Here is a 15,956-nt window from a genome sequence, read left to right as displayed (position 1 = left end):
TAAATCAGGGTAATAAGATTTAAACGAGATTTAATCATTCTAATCATGATCTAATCTTTTTAAAAATATTTGATCATTTTAATCACGATTTGATCATTTTAATCGGTCGAATCGAGATTTTATAATTAAAATCAAAACTAAAGTACGATAATTTAATATTAATTATTAATATTGATAGTTCTATCGCAAGTGTGTTTGATTTTTGTTCTAATTTCTAATCGCAAATTTAAGCATACTAATCACGATTTAATCAGATTTAATAATTTAATCAGATTTAATAATTTAATCAGATTTAATAATTTAATCAGATTTAATAATTTAATCAGATTTAATAATTTAATCATATTTAATAATTTAATCAGATTTAATAATTTAATCAGATTTAATAATTTAATCAGATTTAATAATTTAATCAGATTTAATAATTTAATCAGATTTAATAATTTAATCAGATTTAATAATTTAATCAGATTTAATAATTTAATCAGATTTAATAATTTAATCAGATTTAATAATTTAATCAGATTTAATAATTTAATCAGATTTAATAATTTAATCAGATTTAATAATTTAATCAGATTTAATAATTTAATCAGATTTAATAATTTAATCAGATTTAATAATTTAATCAGATTTAATAATTTAATCAGATTTAATAATTTAATCAGATTTAATAATTTAATCAGATTTAATAATTTAATCAGATTTAATAATTTAATCAGATTTAATAATTTAATCATTATTAAATCTGATTTAAACATTCTAATCATGATTAAACGTGATTTAATAAACATAATCGCGATTAAATTTAATTTAATCAAAATAATCACGATTAAATTTAATTTAATCAAAATAATCACGATTAAATTTAATTTAATCAAAATAATCACGATTAAATTTAATTTAATCAAAATAATCACAATTAAATTTAATTTAATCAAAATAATCACGATTAAATTTAATTTAATCAAAATAATCACGATTAAATTTAATTTAATCAAAATAATCACGATTAAATTTAATTTAATCAAAATAATCACGATTAAATCGGATTTTATCTTTTGAGGGATGCGTCGTTAATCAAGGACGTGACCTGCCCCTCGGTTTTCACTAGGGCAAAAACGCCCCGACGGTGAGCGTCGACGCGAAAAATTCCCGTTAGGCCTAATGCAATATTTTTGCGTCAACTGTCACCGTTGTGGCATTTTTGGCCATAGGGCAAACCAGCCTTAAGCCTCTTCCGATTGAAACTGCGAAGTAAAATCTCGTCGATTTGATTTTCCATTGGACAGTCGATGAATGCACGCTCTCTCTCTCTCTCTCTCTTGGTAACTTGGAAAAGAAATGTAGAAATAAGCTTATAACGAAATACAAAGGGTCCAGTATCAGGCGTTTCCAGCCCGTCGCCCAAGAGTGTTGACGAAAGCTGCTCCCTCTTTTATCTTTATAGACGTTTTCGCAGGCCACTTTCGGTATCTTCGCAAAGAGGACGTGTCTCTGTTGTCTCTTGTTTATTTTGGAGAGAGCTTACAATCGATAGGGAAAATCTTCGACGACCTCGCGCGAAAACGTTACGAAAAACAGATTGAAATTTGAACTTCGAGAGGCAGACAAAAAATTGTTTTCGTCAATCTATATGGGAAAATGTTAAAGCCTTTACGTCACTGTCTCTTGCGTTTACGAGACTACGAGAGCGTGCTAAAGTCGACAGTGCAATAAGCCTTTCTTTAAAGTCATTACGCTTGCCGACCTTGTTTTAATGTATCGCTTTCGTCACGAGATACGTAGAAGTTCAGTTCAGATTTGAAACGTCACGAGATACGTAGAAGTTCAGTTCAGTTTTGAAGGTTAGATCTTTATAAAAAGGGAGACTCGTCGAATTTTAATTCGTGTCTTGTTCAACTTGCTAAAATGTTCCACGCGCTCTTTAATATTTTAGCGTAAAAGGCTCGCGCATTTTTTTTTCAGGGAGCACGCGCGAAATAGCTCGAGCCCGTTTACGCTAAAATATCAAGACGCTCGCGTGGAACTTTTTAACAAGTTGAATAAGACATAAATAGAGTTTGTGCTAGCTAGGAGCAACAAACACAACACCCCACACAAGGAGAACGCAACACGTCAAAAGTTGTGGATTTTCTTGTGTACAGTTTTCCTTGGCTAGACGCTTTAGCGCCTGCCGCCGTCGGAAGGGGAAAATTCGGAAATTGTCTTCCCCCCGGAAGACCCCTTAAATTTTTCAAAGGGTTATGTTCCCTTTAAGGGGGAAGAATACAGTAAAAGCCTCTTTTTCGTTCAAGCTGAACGTTTCTGTTTTAACAATTACATAATTGAATTATATTTTTCTTATTAGTCTGAACCTTCCTCTAGTGCTTAAAATAATTTTGATAATTATAATATTAATAGTTAACGAGATAAAAGGTCCTAACTAAAGGGTAGTTTGAGCGCTTGCCCAACTTGTTTAGCTCCGATGGTCCAAATTAAAACGTAATAACTTAATGACTTTTAAATTTAAAATTGTCAAAATTATTTTAAGCACTAAACAAGAGGCTGCTCTGCACTTAAATATTAATTTTATAAGTTAAAATACAAAATTAAAAGAGTTCAGCTTGAAATAGCGCTAACGTAGACAGTGGCCACTGTAGTCTTCCCCCTTAAGTTGAAATAAACATGTTCTTGATTAAATCAAACATTATTTTTAAAACGAAATGTGCGAATATTCGCGCATAATGGCATTGCACTGATAAAATCAAGGCGAAAAACATTCCTAGCCTATTTTTTCGGTGATTCATCACTCTGTTTCGCGAAATGTAACGTCAGGCCTCCTACGTCTCCTCCGTGAAATGCTTGTACAGCGTTTGCCATTCACAAACCTCTCTGAAAATGAGGTTAATTAAAAGTGAGCTCTTCCCTGTAGCCGGACGAGTTTACGTTGCAAATTAAACCGGGAAAAACGAATTAGAGGTTAGACCTTGTCCAGAACCTAAGCTCTGGGATGGTAATTAAAGCCTATTAACCTAATTTAGACAAAGTTTGAAAACTGTAATGGCCGCTATTAGCACGGCGCGTAAGCAAACCCGGCTGTACATCGTTAGCGGAAGATATCTAATTTTTCAAACCAGGTGCAATACGCAACATCACGAAAATTAATTTCCGTAGAATAATTGGAGTAGCGGTAACACTATGCCGAAAGATTTACAGCCGGAAGTAGGGAATATCTTTATCGCTCGTGGTCTTGCCCAATTTTTCTCTCTTCCTGCCACTGCTACCCCCTCGTTGTCTGGCCCCAATCTTTCTCTCTTCCTGCCACTGCTTCCCCCTGTTGTCTGGCCCCAATCTTTCTCTCTTCCTGCCACTGCTACCCCCCTGTTGTCTGGCCCCAATCTTTCTCTCTTCCTGCCACTGCTACCCCCCTGTTGTCTGGCCCCAATCTTTCTCTCTTCCTGCCACTGCTACCCCCCTGTTGTCTGGCCCCAATCTTTCTCTCTTCCTGCCACTGCTACCCCCCTGTTGTCTGGCCCCAATCTTTCTCTCTTCCTGCCACTGCTACCCCCCTGTTGTCTGGCCCCAATCTTTCTCTCTTCCTGCCCCTGCTACCCCCCTGTCGTCTGGCCCCAATCTTTCTCTCTTCCTGCCCCTGCTACCCCCCTGTCGTCTGGCCCCAATCTTTCTCTCTTCCTGCCACTGCTACCCCCCTGTTGTCTGGCCCCAATCTTTCTCTCTTCCTGCCACTGCTACCCCCCTGTTGTCTGGCCCCAATCTTTCTCTCTTCCTGCCCCTGCTACCCCCCTGTTGTCTGGCCCCAATCTTTCTCTCTTCCTGCCCCTGCTACCCCCCTGTTGTCTGGCCCCAATCTTTCTCTCTTCCTGCCACTGCTACCCCCCTGTCGTCTGGCCCCAATCTTTCTCTCTTCCTGCCACTGCTACCCCCCTGTTGTCTGGCCCCAATCTTTCTCTCTTCCTGCCACTGCTACCCCCCTGTTGTCTGGCCCCAATCTTTCTCTCTTCATGCCACTGCTACCCCCCTGTTGTCTGGCCCCAATCTTTCTCTCTTCCTGCCACTGCTACCCCCTGTTGTTTGGCCCCAATCTTTCTCTCTTCCTGCCACTGCTACCCCCCTGTTGTCTGGCCCCAATCTTTCTCTCTTCATGCCACTGCTACCCCCCTGTTGTCTGGCCCCAATCTTTCTCTCTTAATGCCACTGCTACCCCCCTGTTGTCTGGCACCAATCTTTCTCTCTTCCTGCCACTGCTACCCCCCTGTTGTCTGGCCACAATCTTTCTCTCTTCCTGCCACTGCTACCCCCCTGTTGTCTGGCCCCAATCTTTCTCTCTTCCTGCCACTGCTACCCCCCTGTTGTCTGGCCCCAATCTTTCTCTCTTCCTGCCACTGCTACCCCCCTGTTGTCTGGCACCAATCTTTATCTCTTCCTGCCACTGCTTCCCCCTGTTGTCTGGCCCCAATCTTTCTCTCTTCCTGCCACTGCTACCGCCCTGTTGTCTGGCCCCAATCTTTCTCTCTTCCTGCCCCTGCTACCCCCCCTGTTGTCTGGCCCCAATCTTTCTCTCTTCCTGCCCCTGCTACCCCCCCTGTTGTCTGGCCCCAATCTTTCTCTCTTCCTGCTATTGCTACGCCCTCGATATCTTACCCCGATTTTTATCTCCGTTTGCCACTGCTACCCCCTCGTTGTCTTGCCCCAATATTTATCTGTTTGCCACTGCTATACCCTCGTTGTCCTGCACCAATCTTTATCTCTTCCTGACATTGCTACTCCCTGTTGTCTTGCCCCCACTACGGTCCCGGGCAAACAGAGAGTTTTTCAGGTGGGCGTCGAAATGATCCGATCTTTTCTAATTTAAGGAATTATTAATTAAAATTACACGATAATAGTTGAATAACGTAAATTTTAAGATTAAATCAAGATCATTTTTAATCTTTATACAACCAAAGCTATAGATTTTAATCAGGTTTAATCATGATTTAATTATGTCCTTATAATCAATGGGGTGAGTATACATTATTATAAACGCTACATTTCGGAAGGAAATTATTTCCAACATAACCTGGTAGGCTTTAAAAGTCGCTTGATGACTTAGGTCTAAAGTGGTGCATTGGGTATTAGCTTAGCTGATTATAACGTTTCAGTTTTTCACAAAAGAACCATAAAAAACGCCTTAAAGATATATAGCAAACGAATTCAAACTCAGGAAAAATCGTTGAAAAATAGCCAAAAGAAATAACTAGATTGGGCTATAATGGAGTGTCTAGCCCAAAACCTGGCAACAAAACCAGTATATTTGTCTAAAATAGCACAAATATATTTTTTCTTTGGTATGCTTTTTATTTTTATTAAAATTTATTATTTGCCACTATTGGAAATATTAGCCAGTAAAAGTAACGCCATGTCGGTATTTACCACGTTTTGCCACATTATTTGACACAAAAGTGTGGCCTTTTAGAATGTATCTCTATGCGCGACTGACGGGAAGAAAATAACTCCACAGACCAAAGAGAGAGAGCTTTCGGTACAAAGTTATCTAGTTGGCTTTGTTGTCGATGGTGAGACTAACTTTAGTACATTGCCATCTAGGGGATGGTGACACTAGCTCTTGGTAGATAATATTTCAGAAGGCGAAAGGTAGGGTTGACCTTAGACGAAAAATACGGGACCAGAAAGCAAATGGAGCGCTTGGTGCTTTTACGGCATCGCCGCTTGTAGCGCCGTAGTGTCAAGTATTGGAAATATTTATATCCAAATACTAAACAAGTGCCAAATATTAGCGGGCGACGTTAGGCCTAGCGTTCTTACCTCGTCAAAGCTTACATCTTTATTTCCATATTGACTAGGCATTTTTAAAATAATCTATTTAAACCTTCACACAAACTATATACGCCAAAACATTAAAGCGAACTTTCTATTTAAATTAATTTAATAATTATCATTTCACTTTTATTCGAATACAATTATTACTGAATAATCTAAAGCCTATTAAAATTCGGAAAGCCTCACTTCTATTAAAAATAGCGGAGCAGACGACGGAATGCGGGTCATCTGACATTTTTACGCGCGTGTTTCGTATTTGGATAGAAATATTTCTTGATTCTCCCGGTAGGAGCGCTGACGGGCGGTGCAAATTGTGGAACCGGGGATTTAGCTTAGGTTTCGAGTCCAGTAATTATTCGTCCAAGGGCTGACACACTTTTGGGTCTTATGTGGCTTTGGGTAGTAAGAAGTGTTTTATTTATGTCGAGACGCGTGAGGGCGTCGAGGCTGTCAATCGATCAATCTTACAGCGCCCCCGTGTGCCTTCGATTGTTTCCTTCCAAATGACTGGTAATTTGTTTGAAGAGACGCGGCCGGGTTAACAATTCGCGGCCCAACACTATATTTCCACCAAGTGACTGACAATTATATGATTCCTGTCCCGGCGAATTAATTCAAAGAAATTGGCATTCTAAATTATTACCCTTCACTTAAGGCAGGGTTGCCGCGATATTTTCATATTTAAATTACTAGATTTTTCGCTGACCATTTTTAGAGATATTCCATGATTTTTCAAGGACCAAATTTAACAACTTCATATTTTTTTCTTTATCACAAGTTGATGTATTTACTTCTGCTTAATTATTTTAATATAAAAGTGACTGTTGTTATGTTTTAACTAAAACCATTTTTCGTCCTATAAATAAACTTAAATTACCTAACTTTTATAAAATTGAGAAAATTTCCTGTTTTTTCCCTGCTTTTTTCAAATTGAGAAAATTTTTCCCTGCTTTTATCAAATGGAGAAAATTTCATGTTTTTTCCCTGTTTTTACAAATTGAGAAAATTTTCTGTTTCTCTGCTTTTTTCAAATTGAGAAAATTGCCAGATTTTTCCCTGCTTTTTTCAAATTGAGAATTTTTTATTTTTCTTTTATCGAATTAATAAAATTTCTTTAATTTCCCAGATTGTAGAGGCGTATTTTAATTTACCCCGACTTTTCCCTATTTTCCTTAACGTGTACAGTCAAGTCAACCCTGTAAAGTTTTTATTTCCGAAAAACAAAATTCGATTTGATTCGTTATACCAGAAGCATATAATATTTATCTTACGAGGTAAGTGTCCATCTAAGAAATTAGACGTGTCTTTGGCTAATTGGGCGCGGAATTAACTTTTGGGGGCGAAGGCCAACTCTATGTGCGTCACAGGGAAACAGTTAACCCGAAAATGTAATTTTGGTTTAACAACGATCTCTCAATGTACGGACTTTTCACCAGATTAAATTAGATTGAAAAGTCTGTATCTTAAATCGATCATAACGACTTTCTAAAAGACCGATTCACCAATTGAATACAAGGAAACAGAACACTTAGAGCGAAGCCATTAGAGGTTTAAACTTCATGCTTGAAGTTACACTAGATGGCGCTAATGTAAACGTTTTGGTAGATAGGCCAAGGGCCAAAGGCAAAGGCAATTCATACGTTCTGATTTGTAACCAAAAAACAAGTTATATTATTACGTAAAACGATTTTTAATTCAACATGAAAAGGAACTAAAAAATTTATATATTTTTTGGTGTTTTAAAATAATTTATAATTTTAGACTAATGGCGCCATCTGGTGAGACTTCGGGTATTTAAAAATAGGCCTCTAATGGCGTTAACCTTGGAACGCATTTCATCCCTTGGAAAATATGTATCGCGCAGAAAATTATCGATTTTTCTATGCAAATTAACACGTAATTATTACAATTATTAGTCTGAAAAACGGCTACGATATAAAAAATAAATTATATAAAAATTAATTTACATATATATAAATACTTTAAATAATTTTGGGGTAAATTAAAGTTGAATAATCTTTGAAAAAACAGAAATGCACACAATAGTGTGCCATAGTCAATATAAACAAGTTGGCAAGCCAAAATATACCTCTCCTCGGAAGAGTTTTTAATTTTCAGTGAAGGGTAACTGTATCCGTGGTTCTGCGGTAGAACGCTCACCTATCGTGCAAGAGGGCTCGAGTTCGAATCCCGGCCGATTAAAAAATTATACTACACCCTATGACAAAAAGAGGGCGCTTTTGGAAAAACCTTTTCCCTGATTTTAAGAAACTGCGTACGCAGTGATTACCCTTTGCCCCGAAAATGCGAACGCGTTCGCAGGCCTGACAGACAGACCCACAGACAGACAGACACGGTGGTTGTATAACCCCTCCTAGGGTACAAAGTCCCCTCGGAGAGGTAAAAATATTGGTACTGAATTCTGAGACGGTTAAAGATATTTACATAATTCTTACATGAAGTTGAAATATAATAATGAAAAATAAAATTTTCATTGTACCGAATGTTTATTTTTGTTTTTCGGGCAGTATAACCTTAAAGGAATTATAAAATTAAATTTTCACGATGGATCAATGAGTTTCACGTTTCTTCCACTACGTTTAACAAAAGCTACGTTCAATTGGCGCTGATTACGTTAAAAACCGGTTGTAACGTGCGTTAGCAGAGATTTTTCCGTGTAATAGTTTCTACTCCCGTTAAAGAATTTATTTCGCTGATTTTCCCTGACCTTTATACTAATTGTTAAAATTCCCAAACTTTTGCTGACCATAATACTAATTGATAAAATTCCCAGACTTTTCCCTTACCTTTACAATAATAGTTAAAATTCCCAGACTTTTCCCTTCACCTTTAAAATGCCTTTATTCTTCCCAGACCATTACAGGGTTTTTTAAATTCCCAGACTTTTCCCTGACCTTTATAGTGATTATTTTAATTCCCAGACTTTTCCCTGACCTTTATAGTGATTATTTTAATTCCCAGACTTTTCCCTGACCTTTATAGCGATTTTTTAAATTCCCAGACTTTTCCCTGACCTTTATAGTGATTATTTTAATTCCCAGACTTTTCCCTGACCTTTATAGTGATTACTTAAATTCCCAGACTTTTCCCTGACCTTTATAGTGATTATTTTAATTCCCAGACTTTTCCCTGACCTTTATAGTGATTATTTTAATTCCCAGACTTTTCCCTGACCTTTATAGCGATTTTTTAAATTCCCAGACTTTTCCCTGACCTTTATAGTGATTATTTTAATTCCCAGACTTTTCCCTGACCTTTATAGTGATTACTTAAATTCCCAGACTTTTCCCTGACCTTTATAGTGATTATTTTAATTCCCAGACTTTTCCCTGACCTTTATAGCGATTTTTTAAATTCCCAGACTTTTCCCTGACCTTTATAGTGATTATTTTAATTCCCAGACTTTTCCCTGACCTTTATAGTGATTACTTAAATTCCCAGACTTTTCCCTGACCTTTATAGTGATTATTTTAATTCCCAGACTTTTCCCTGACCTTTATAGCGATTTTCTAAATTCCCTGACTTTTCCCTGACCTTTATAGTGATTATTTTAATTCCCAGACTTTTCCCTGACCTTTATAGTGATTATTTTAATTCCCAGACTTTTCCCTGGCCTTTATAGTGATTTTTTTAAATTTCCCGACTTTCCCAGTATTCCTAGTTTTCTGATTACTCTGGCAACCCGGATTACTATCTTAAAACTAAAGTATAAAGTTTACCGGTAACACATACAACACGCGTATTATTTAATTATATTTTTGAGATAACAAAAATTGAAATAAGGTATCAATTAATAGTGTGAACTTCGAAGAATTCCATTAGCAATAAATCGATTAAACAATACCAGGATGAAGGAATCTAAAAATCAATACGTATGCGGTTCTTACCAAGCCGAGAGCGGTTCTAGCCGACAGCGAGCGATATAGAAAAGAGGATTGCAATAAAAGGCGATTGTTACCTGATTCTCGTTGCGTAGAATTTTCAGCTGGTCATTGATGAGTGAGTATTTGGCAGCTTCCTCTTTGCGAAGGGCCCGTTCCTTCTTGAGTTCGGGGCTCCAGAAGGTTTTGATGCTATGCATGCTCGAACCGAGTTTTTGGGTGGTAGCGTCCAATTCCCTTTTCACCGTGCCATATTGATTCTGCAGTTCGTTCAACCTGGATTGGAGTTCCATGATGAAGCTGTCTCGGGTGTATCCTCCGTGCCTGGGGTCCACCACGCCGGCCGGGTTGGCGGCGTGGGACGACACCATCCCGGCGTTGCGTCCACCAGCCGGCCCGTACACGTTCTCCCTGCCATAAATGTCACCGTCGATGGCTGTCTCTCGTTCGCGGTAAGTGACGTGTTCGTCGCGGTCGCGGTAGGCGCGGTCCAGCGAGCGCTCTCTGCTTCTGGAATGGCGAGTGGAGTTGACGTCGACCCGGTCGAGGGACCTCTCCCTGGGTTCCCTGCCGACCGGCAAGAAGTCCCTTTCGGGGTCCCTGTCCAGACTGGAGTGGTAATTCCTCATGTTGCCTCCCCTGGTCGCCGAGCGGCTGCGGTGGGCGCCGGACTGCCCGGAAGAGGCACTGCGCGGGTCCATCATGGGGCTGGGCTCCTGCTCGTCGCTGTAGTAGCCTCCTTGTCCGACGAAGCCGGTGCCGCTGCTGTACGAGTGAGGGACGTTCGGCTCTCCGGCGAGGGCGACGGGGCTGTTGTTGCTAGACCTGCTGACTCCGTAGCGAGACGCCCCCGTCGCTGCTTGGCCCGACTGCGGCTTTCTGCCGCGAGATTGGTGATGCGAAGGCGACGTTAAGTTGCGGGACGCGGCTACCGGACTTCCTCTGGCGGAGAGCGGCTGCGAGATGGGGCCGACGCCGCCCGCCGACGACTGCTGGTAGTGCTTAGAAGCGCCGCTCTGATGCTGCTGAGAAGCCGACCCTTGCACTCCCAAAGTAGCCATCTCCGCCGCTCTCCGGCTCGTCTTCGGTGAACGCGTCTGATGGCTCGCGCCGCCGCTGTACGGATCGCGCGCCGACATTTTCCCGGTTTCCCGATCCTGACTCGTAAGCCTTGGCGGGCCTCATAAGCGTACTCGCGAAGCGGGTAAAATTATACCCGCTACGATCCCGTTAAGGCCAAAAGACGAATCTTCCCGTCGAAGAGAAAGTATCGCCAATTTTCCCTTACGGCACTCCTCGGCGCTGTAATTAGGATCGAGCGATAAATAATAGGCCGCAATTGGACTGCCCCGAGCAACGACAATATAACCCGTTTCCGCGGACCGGCTCCGCTGTCCCGACTTCGCAGCAAAATGGAAGTTCCTCCGCCAGCCGCGTCTCTCCGCGCAAGGAGGACGATCAATAGAAAATTCGCTCCACTTCTTTCCGCGGGGACCCACACTAGCTTTCTTTCACTCCGCGCCAAATGAAATCAAAATAAATCATTAATTGGCCAGTTTTACTTTCGTGTTTTTCTTCGCCGATGGAGAAAACCCGATTATTAATAAGCCGTCCCAGTGCCTTGTACGTTATTCGGCCTACAATCTTCTCGCAGCTGCTCTTGGGGGGGCCATTCGCAAAATTTACAAATCTTTCTGTTTATTCATTTCCGGTTTTTGGAATTATTAATTATTTTTTTATATTTTCAACGTAAGAAGATTTAAGAATCAAATAAATTGCTAGTATTTCGTCTAAATAGGAAAAGAATTATCCATTGCGAAATAAATTCTAAGATTTCTAACTTTGCGTCGAGGGGAATATTGGGGAGCGTTGAACAGCGCAAACTTTGTACAAGTGGCTCTTTAGAGTTCCTTCATGGATGATGGACCCTATAAATCTGAAAACACTCACGTAGACCAAGGGGGAAAGGGATTTTGTAGAGACGAAGCTAGACTATTTGGCACCCAAGTCACAAAAACAAAATTGCGGAACTCAAGTACTTTTTTAAATGCTTTAAATATGGATATACGTTTTATTTATTTTAAATATTGATATTATTAATAATTCATAAGGGAAGCCATATAAAAGTTTTTTTAAAGTAAATAATGGCTTTAAGGTCGCTTGATGACTTAGGCCTAGGTGGTGCCTTGAGTATTAGCCCAGCTAATTATTAATAATGTACCGTTATTTATAATTTAAAGTCAATTTGATATTGTCAAAAGTTTCGCGGTTAATATCTTGTCAATGCTAAAGAGTTACTAATTGATACTATCGAGATAGTACTTTCTGGTTTGTATTTTAGTGTTTTGAATTAAAACGTCGATAGATGGCGGTAACATTTCCGTCGAGTCGCAAAAAATCAATAATCCTGTTGGCCTACTGCACCGCTTCCTTAGTTCTCGAAGCTCTCACCAGGCGACACTCTTTCTACTTTTGAACTTCATTTCCTCCCACTCCATTCCCAAATTCTACTTCGGGAGTAACTTTCATTTAAAATACGCTCCCATTGATAGTGATACACTTTTCGTAATTATGTCAAGTTTGATAATGGTCTATAATTATATTATTTAGGCCCATAGCTAGGATTTTTCAGTTGACGGGGCCTCGAAAATTCCTAAAGGGAGAACAGTTAAAACACAATTTATTTAATAAGATCTTTAAAATTAGATTAGAGGGCCACACTGGCGTTTGATATTGGAACAAGGGGTTAAAATTAAATTAAATTAAATTTATATAAAAGGTAAATTGAAAAGCTGTTTATTGAGTTACGTAACCATGACTTCAGTAATCTCGTGCGACGGTGCGAGGCTATTGCGAAACTAAAACTTAAAATTCGACACAAGTAGCTGTGTCGAGTTCTAATGGGAGATGTGATACTAATTAAGTAACGTTAGGTACGCGAAAGTTCGGAAAGTAAATAATATAGTTTGGACTTAACTAAATATAATACACGAGTAGGATATTATTATTAGAAGTAACTTACGGCACTTGTACATAAAACAATGAAGATTGAAAATTGCCAAAACCACTTCTTGTACAATAAAAGTTTATTTAAATCTTTAAAATTCGGACGACTAGTTTCGCCACCATTCGGGGGCTTCGTCAGGATTTAAAAAATTTTAAAGATTTAAATAAACTTTTATTGTACAAGAAGTGGTTTTTACAATTTTTAATCTTCACAGGATATTATTAATTGATTTAGGGACACAATGATATTTTTAAGGGGGCACTCTCAAGTTTTTTTCAGGGGGCCGGCCTCCTCAGGCCCCCTCCCTGGCTACGGGCCCGATATTATTTCTCGGTCGCGGGTCCTACTTTTAGCTCCAAATATTTTTTTCAAAATATTGGCCAGTATAGGTAATTTTTCGTCTGCTTCCGTTGTAATTGTTTAAAGAAATTTGTTTTCTGCGCGTACCTGATTATAAGACTAGTTAAAAATGCAATTCAATTGTTTCAAATTCGGAATTGGCCCTTACGTTACCAATCTTTTAGGAGATAATAGCAATTTTCAGCTAGCCATTATTTTTAATCGCAAATTTTGGGCCCCTCATAATTTACCCCCTCGGGAATTGCCTCTCTGCATCCCATCCTTGCATTATTCGTCCCGAAAGTTCGTCTGCTTAATAAACACAAAACCCGAATACAGATGGCGGTAGTTTGTGAGAAATAGTGTCGTGAAAAATCGATAGAAAACGAGCTTTCGCTACAGAGTATACGAGTCTGAGGGTTTAGAATCTCTCCAGTCCCAAATTCTTAGCAGTACCTCAATTCATTGTTGCCGATACGTATTAGCATAAGTCTATAATATTGTTTCCTAAGTTTGTCACTTTGGGGAATATTTTTCTGAGAGCTAGTAACGTAGTGACGTCATCACATCACAAGAAGAAAATATTTCCCTAGCGAGGCGCTCTGAAAGGCTACGTGTGACGCGTGTGACTTTTGCATGTAAAGAATAAGAAGTGTCACACTTATGTAACTAAATTATACACTTTTGGTATTAGCATATGTGACATATTCATTTGGAAGAATGCCTCTGTATAACATTTCAAAGATACCTTATTTCACACGGAATAAATTGAAAATTCATATATCCCTTGTGGTATTGAAGAGGTTACCATGGAAACAAAATCTCCATAGCGATGTACGAGCTAATCTATAAAAGTGTGCCAGTTTCGAACGTTAAAGATCTACCAAAAATGACATAATTACCCAAAGTGTGACAATCGAACCTTTTTTTTAATTAATGTTACGAGCGAAGTAAAAAGGGGGAGTGGAGAGGGGAGGGAAAGAAGTTAAAAAGTATAAATAATGCCATCTGGTGAGGGCTTCGAGAACTAAGAAAGCACTGGAGAAGGCTAACAAGCGTTTTGATTTTTTGCCACTCGACGGAAACGCTACTGCCATCTATCGACGTTTCAATACAAAACGCGAAAGCACAACCCAGAAAGTATGTGCATCGTCCATCCTAGCTTAGCCTTCTATGTGGTCTATCTCAATAGCGGCATTCAGGAAATCTTTAGCATTGAAAAGTATATAGGAACTTGCACACTTTTGGTAATTATGTCACTTTTGGATCTACTGCAGAAGGATGCTATCGAGATAGAACACTTAGAAATGTTATTTTGGTAATTATGTCACTTTTGGATCTACTGCAGAATGATGCAATCGAGATAGAACACTTAGAAATGTTATTTTGGTAATAATGTCACTTTTGGATCTACTGCAGAATGATGCAATCGAGATAGAACACTTAGAAATGTTATTTTGGTAATTATTTCACTTTTGGATCTACTGCAGAATGATGCAATCGAGATAGAACACTTAGAAATGTTATTTTGGTAATTATGTCACTTTTGGATCTACTGCAGAATGATGCAATCGAGATAGAACACTTAGAAATGTTATTTTGGTAATTATGTCACTTTTGGATCTACTGCAGAATGATGCTATCGAGATAGAACACTTAGAAATGTTATTTTGGTAATTATGTCACTTTTGGATCTACTGCAGCATAATGCTATCGAGATAGAACACTTAGAAATATTATTTTGGTAATTATGTCACTTTTGGATCTACTGCAGAAGGATGCTATCGAGATAGAACACTTAGAAATGTTATTTTGGTAATAATGTCACTTTTGGATCTACTGCAGAATGATGCAATCGAGATAGAACACTTAGAAATGTTATTTTGGTAATTATTTCACTTTTGGATCTACTGCAGAATGATGCAATCGAGATAGAACACTTAGAAATGTTATTTTGGTAATTATGTCACTTTTGGATCTACTGCAGAATGATGCAATCGAGATAGAACACTTAGAAATGTTATTTTGGTAATTATGTCACTTTTGGATCTACTGCAGAATGATGCTATCGAGATAGAACACTTAGAAATGTTATTTTGGTAATTATGTCACTTTTGGATCTACTGCAGCATAATGCTATCGAGATAGAACACTTAGAAATATTATTTTGGTAATTATGTCACTTTTGGATCTACTGCAGAAGGATGCTATCGAGATAGAACACTTAGAAATGTTATTTTGGTAATAATGTCACTTTTGGATCTACTGCAGAATGATGCAATCGAGATAGAACACTTAGAAATGTTATTTTGGTAATTATTTCACTTTTGGATCTACTGCAGAATGATGCAATCGAGATAGAACACTTAGAAATGTTATTTTGGTAATTATGTCACTTTTGGATCTACTGCAGAATGATGCAATCGAGATAGAACACTTAGAAATGTTATTTTGGTAATTATGTCACTTTTGGATCTACTGCAGAATGATGCTATCGAGATAGAACACTTGGAAATGTTATTTTGGTAATTATGTCACTTTTGGATCTACTGCAGAATGATGCAATCGAGATAGAACACTTGGAAATGTTATTTTGGTAATTATTTCACTTTTGGATCTACTGCAGCATAATGCTATCGAGATAGAACACTTGGAAATGTTATTTTGGTAATTATGTCACTTTTGGATCTACTGCAGAATGATGCAATCGAGATAGAACACTTGGAAATGTTATTTTGGTAATTATGTCACTTTTGGATCTACTGCAGAAGGATGCTATCGAGATAGAACACTTAGAAATGTTATTTTGGTAATTATGTCACTTTTGGATCTACTGCAGCATAATGCTATCGAGATAGAACACTTGGAAATGTTATTTTGGTAATTAT

General features: G+C 38.6%; 1 protein-coding gene across 3 annotated transcripts in view; it reads right to left on the bottom strand.

Annotated features, from left to right (window-relative positions):
- The window catches only part of brp (ELKS/RAB6-interacting/CAST family member bruchpilot), a 181,599-nt gene extending 170,190 nt beyond the window's left edge, over positions 1–11,409 (bottom strand). For all 3 annotated transcript variants that reach the window (XM_090180409.1, XM_090180410.1, XM_090180411.1), the window contains exon 1: positions 9,800–11,409. In XM_090180409.1, the coding sequence (XP_090036535.1) occupies positions 9,800–10,861 (1,062 nt within the window). In that variant the 5' untranslated portion in view covers positions 10,862–11,409. The remainder of the gene's footprint in view (positions 1–9,799) is intronic.
- Positions 11,410–15,956: the final 4,547 nt, after the last annotated feature.

The sequence above is a fragment of the Leiobunum rupestre genome, chromosome 1, assembly GCF_980474605.1.
Source record: "Leiobunum rupestre chromosome 1, qqLeiRupe1.1.hap1, whole genome shotgun sequence".
Taxonomy (NCBI): Eukaryota; Metazoa; Arthropoda; class Arachnida; order Opiliones; family Sclerosomatidae; genus Leiobunum; species Leiobunum rupestre.
The sequence above is the reverse complement of the archived record's forward strand: the minus strand, read 5'-3'. Positions and strand labels throughout refer to the sequence as shown.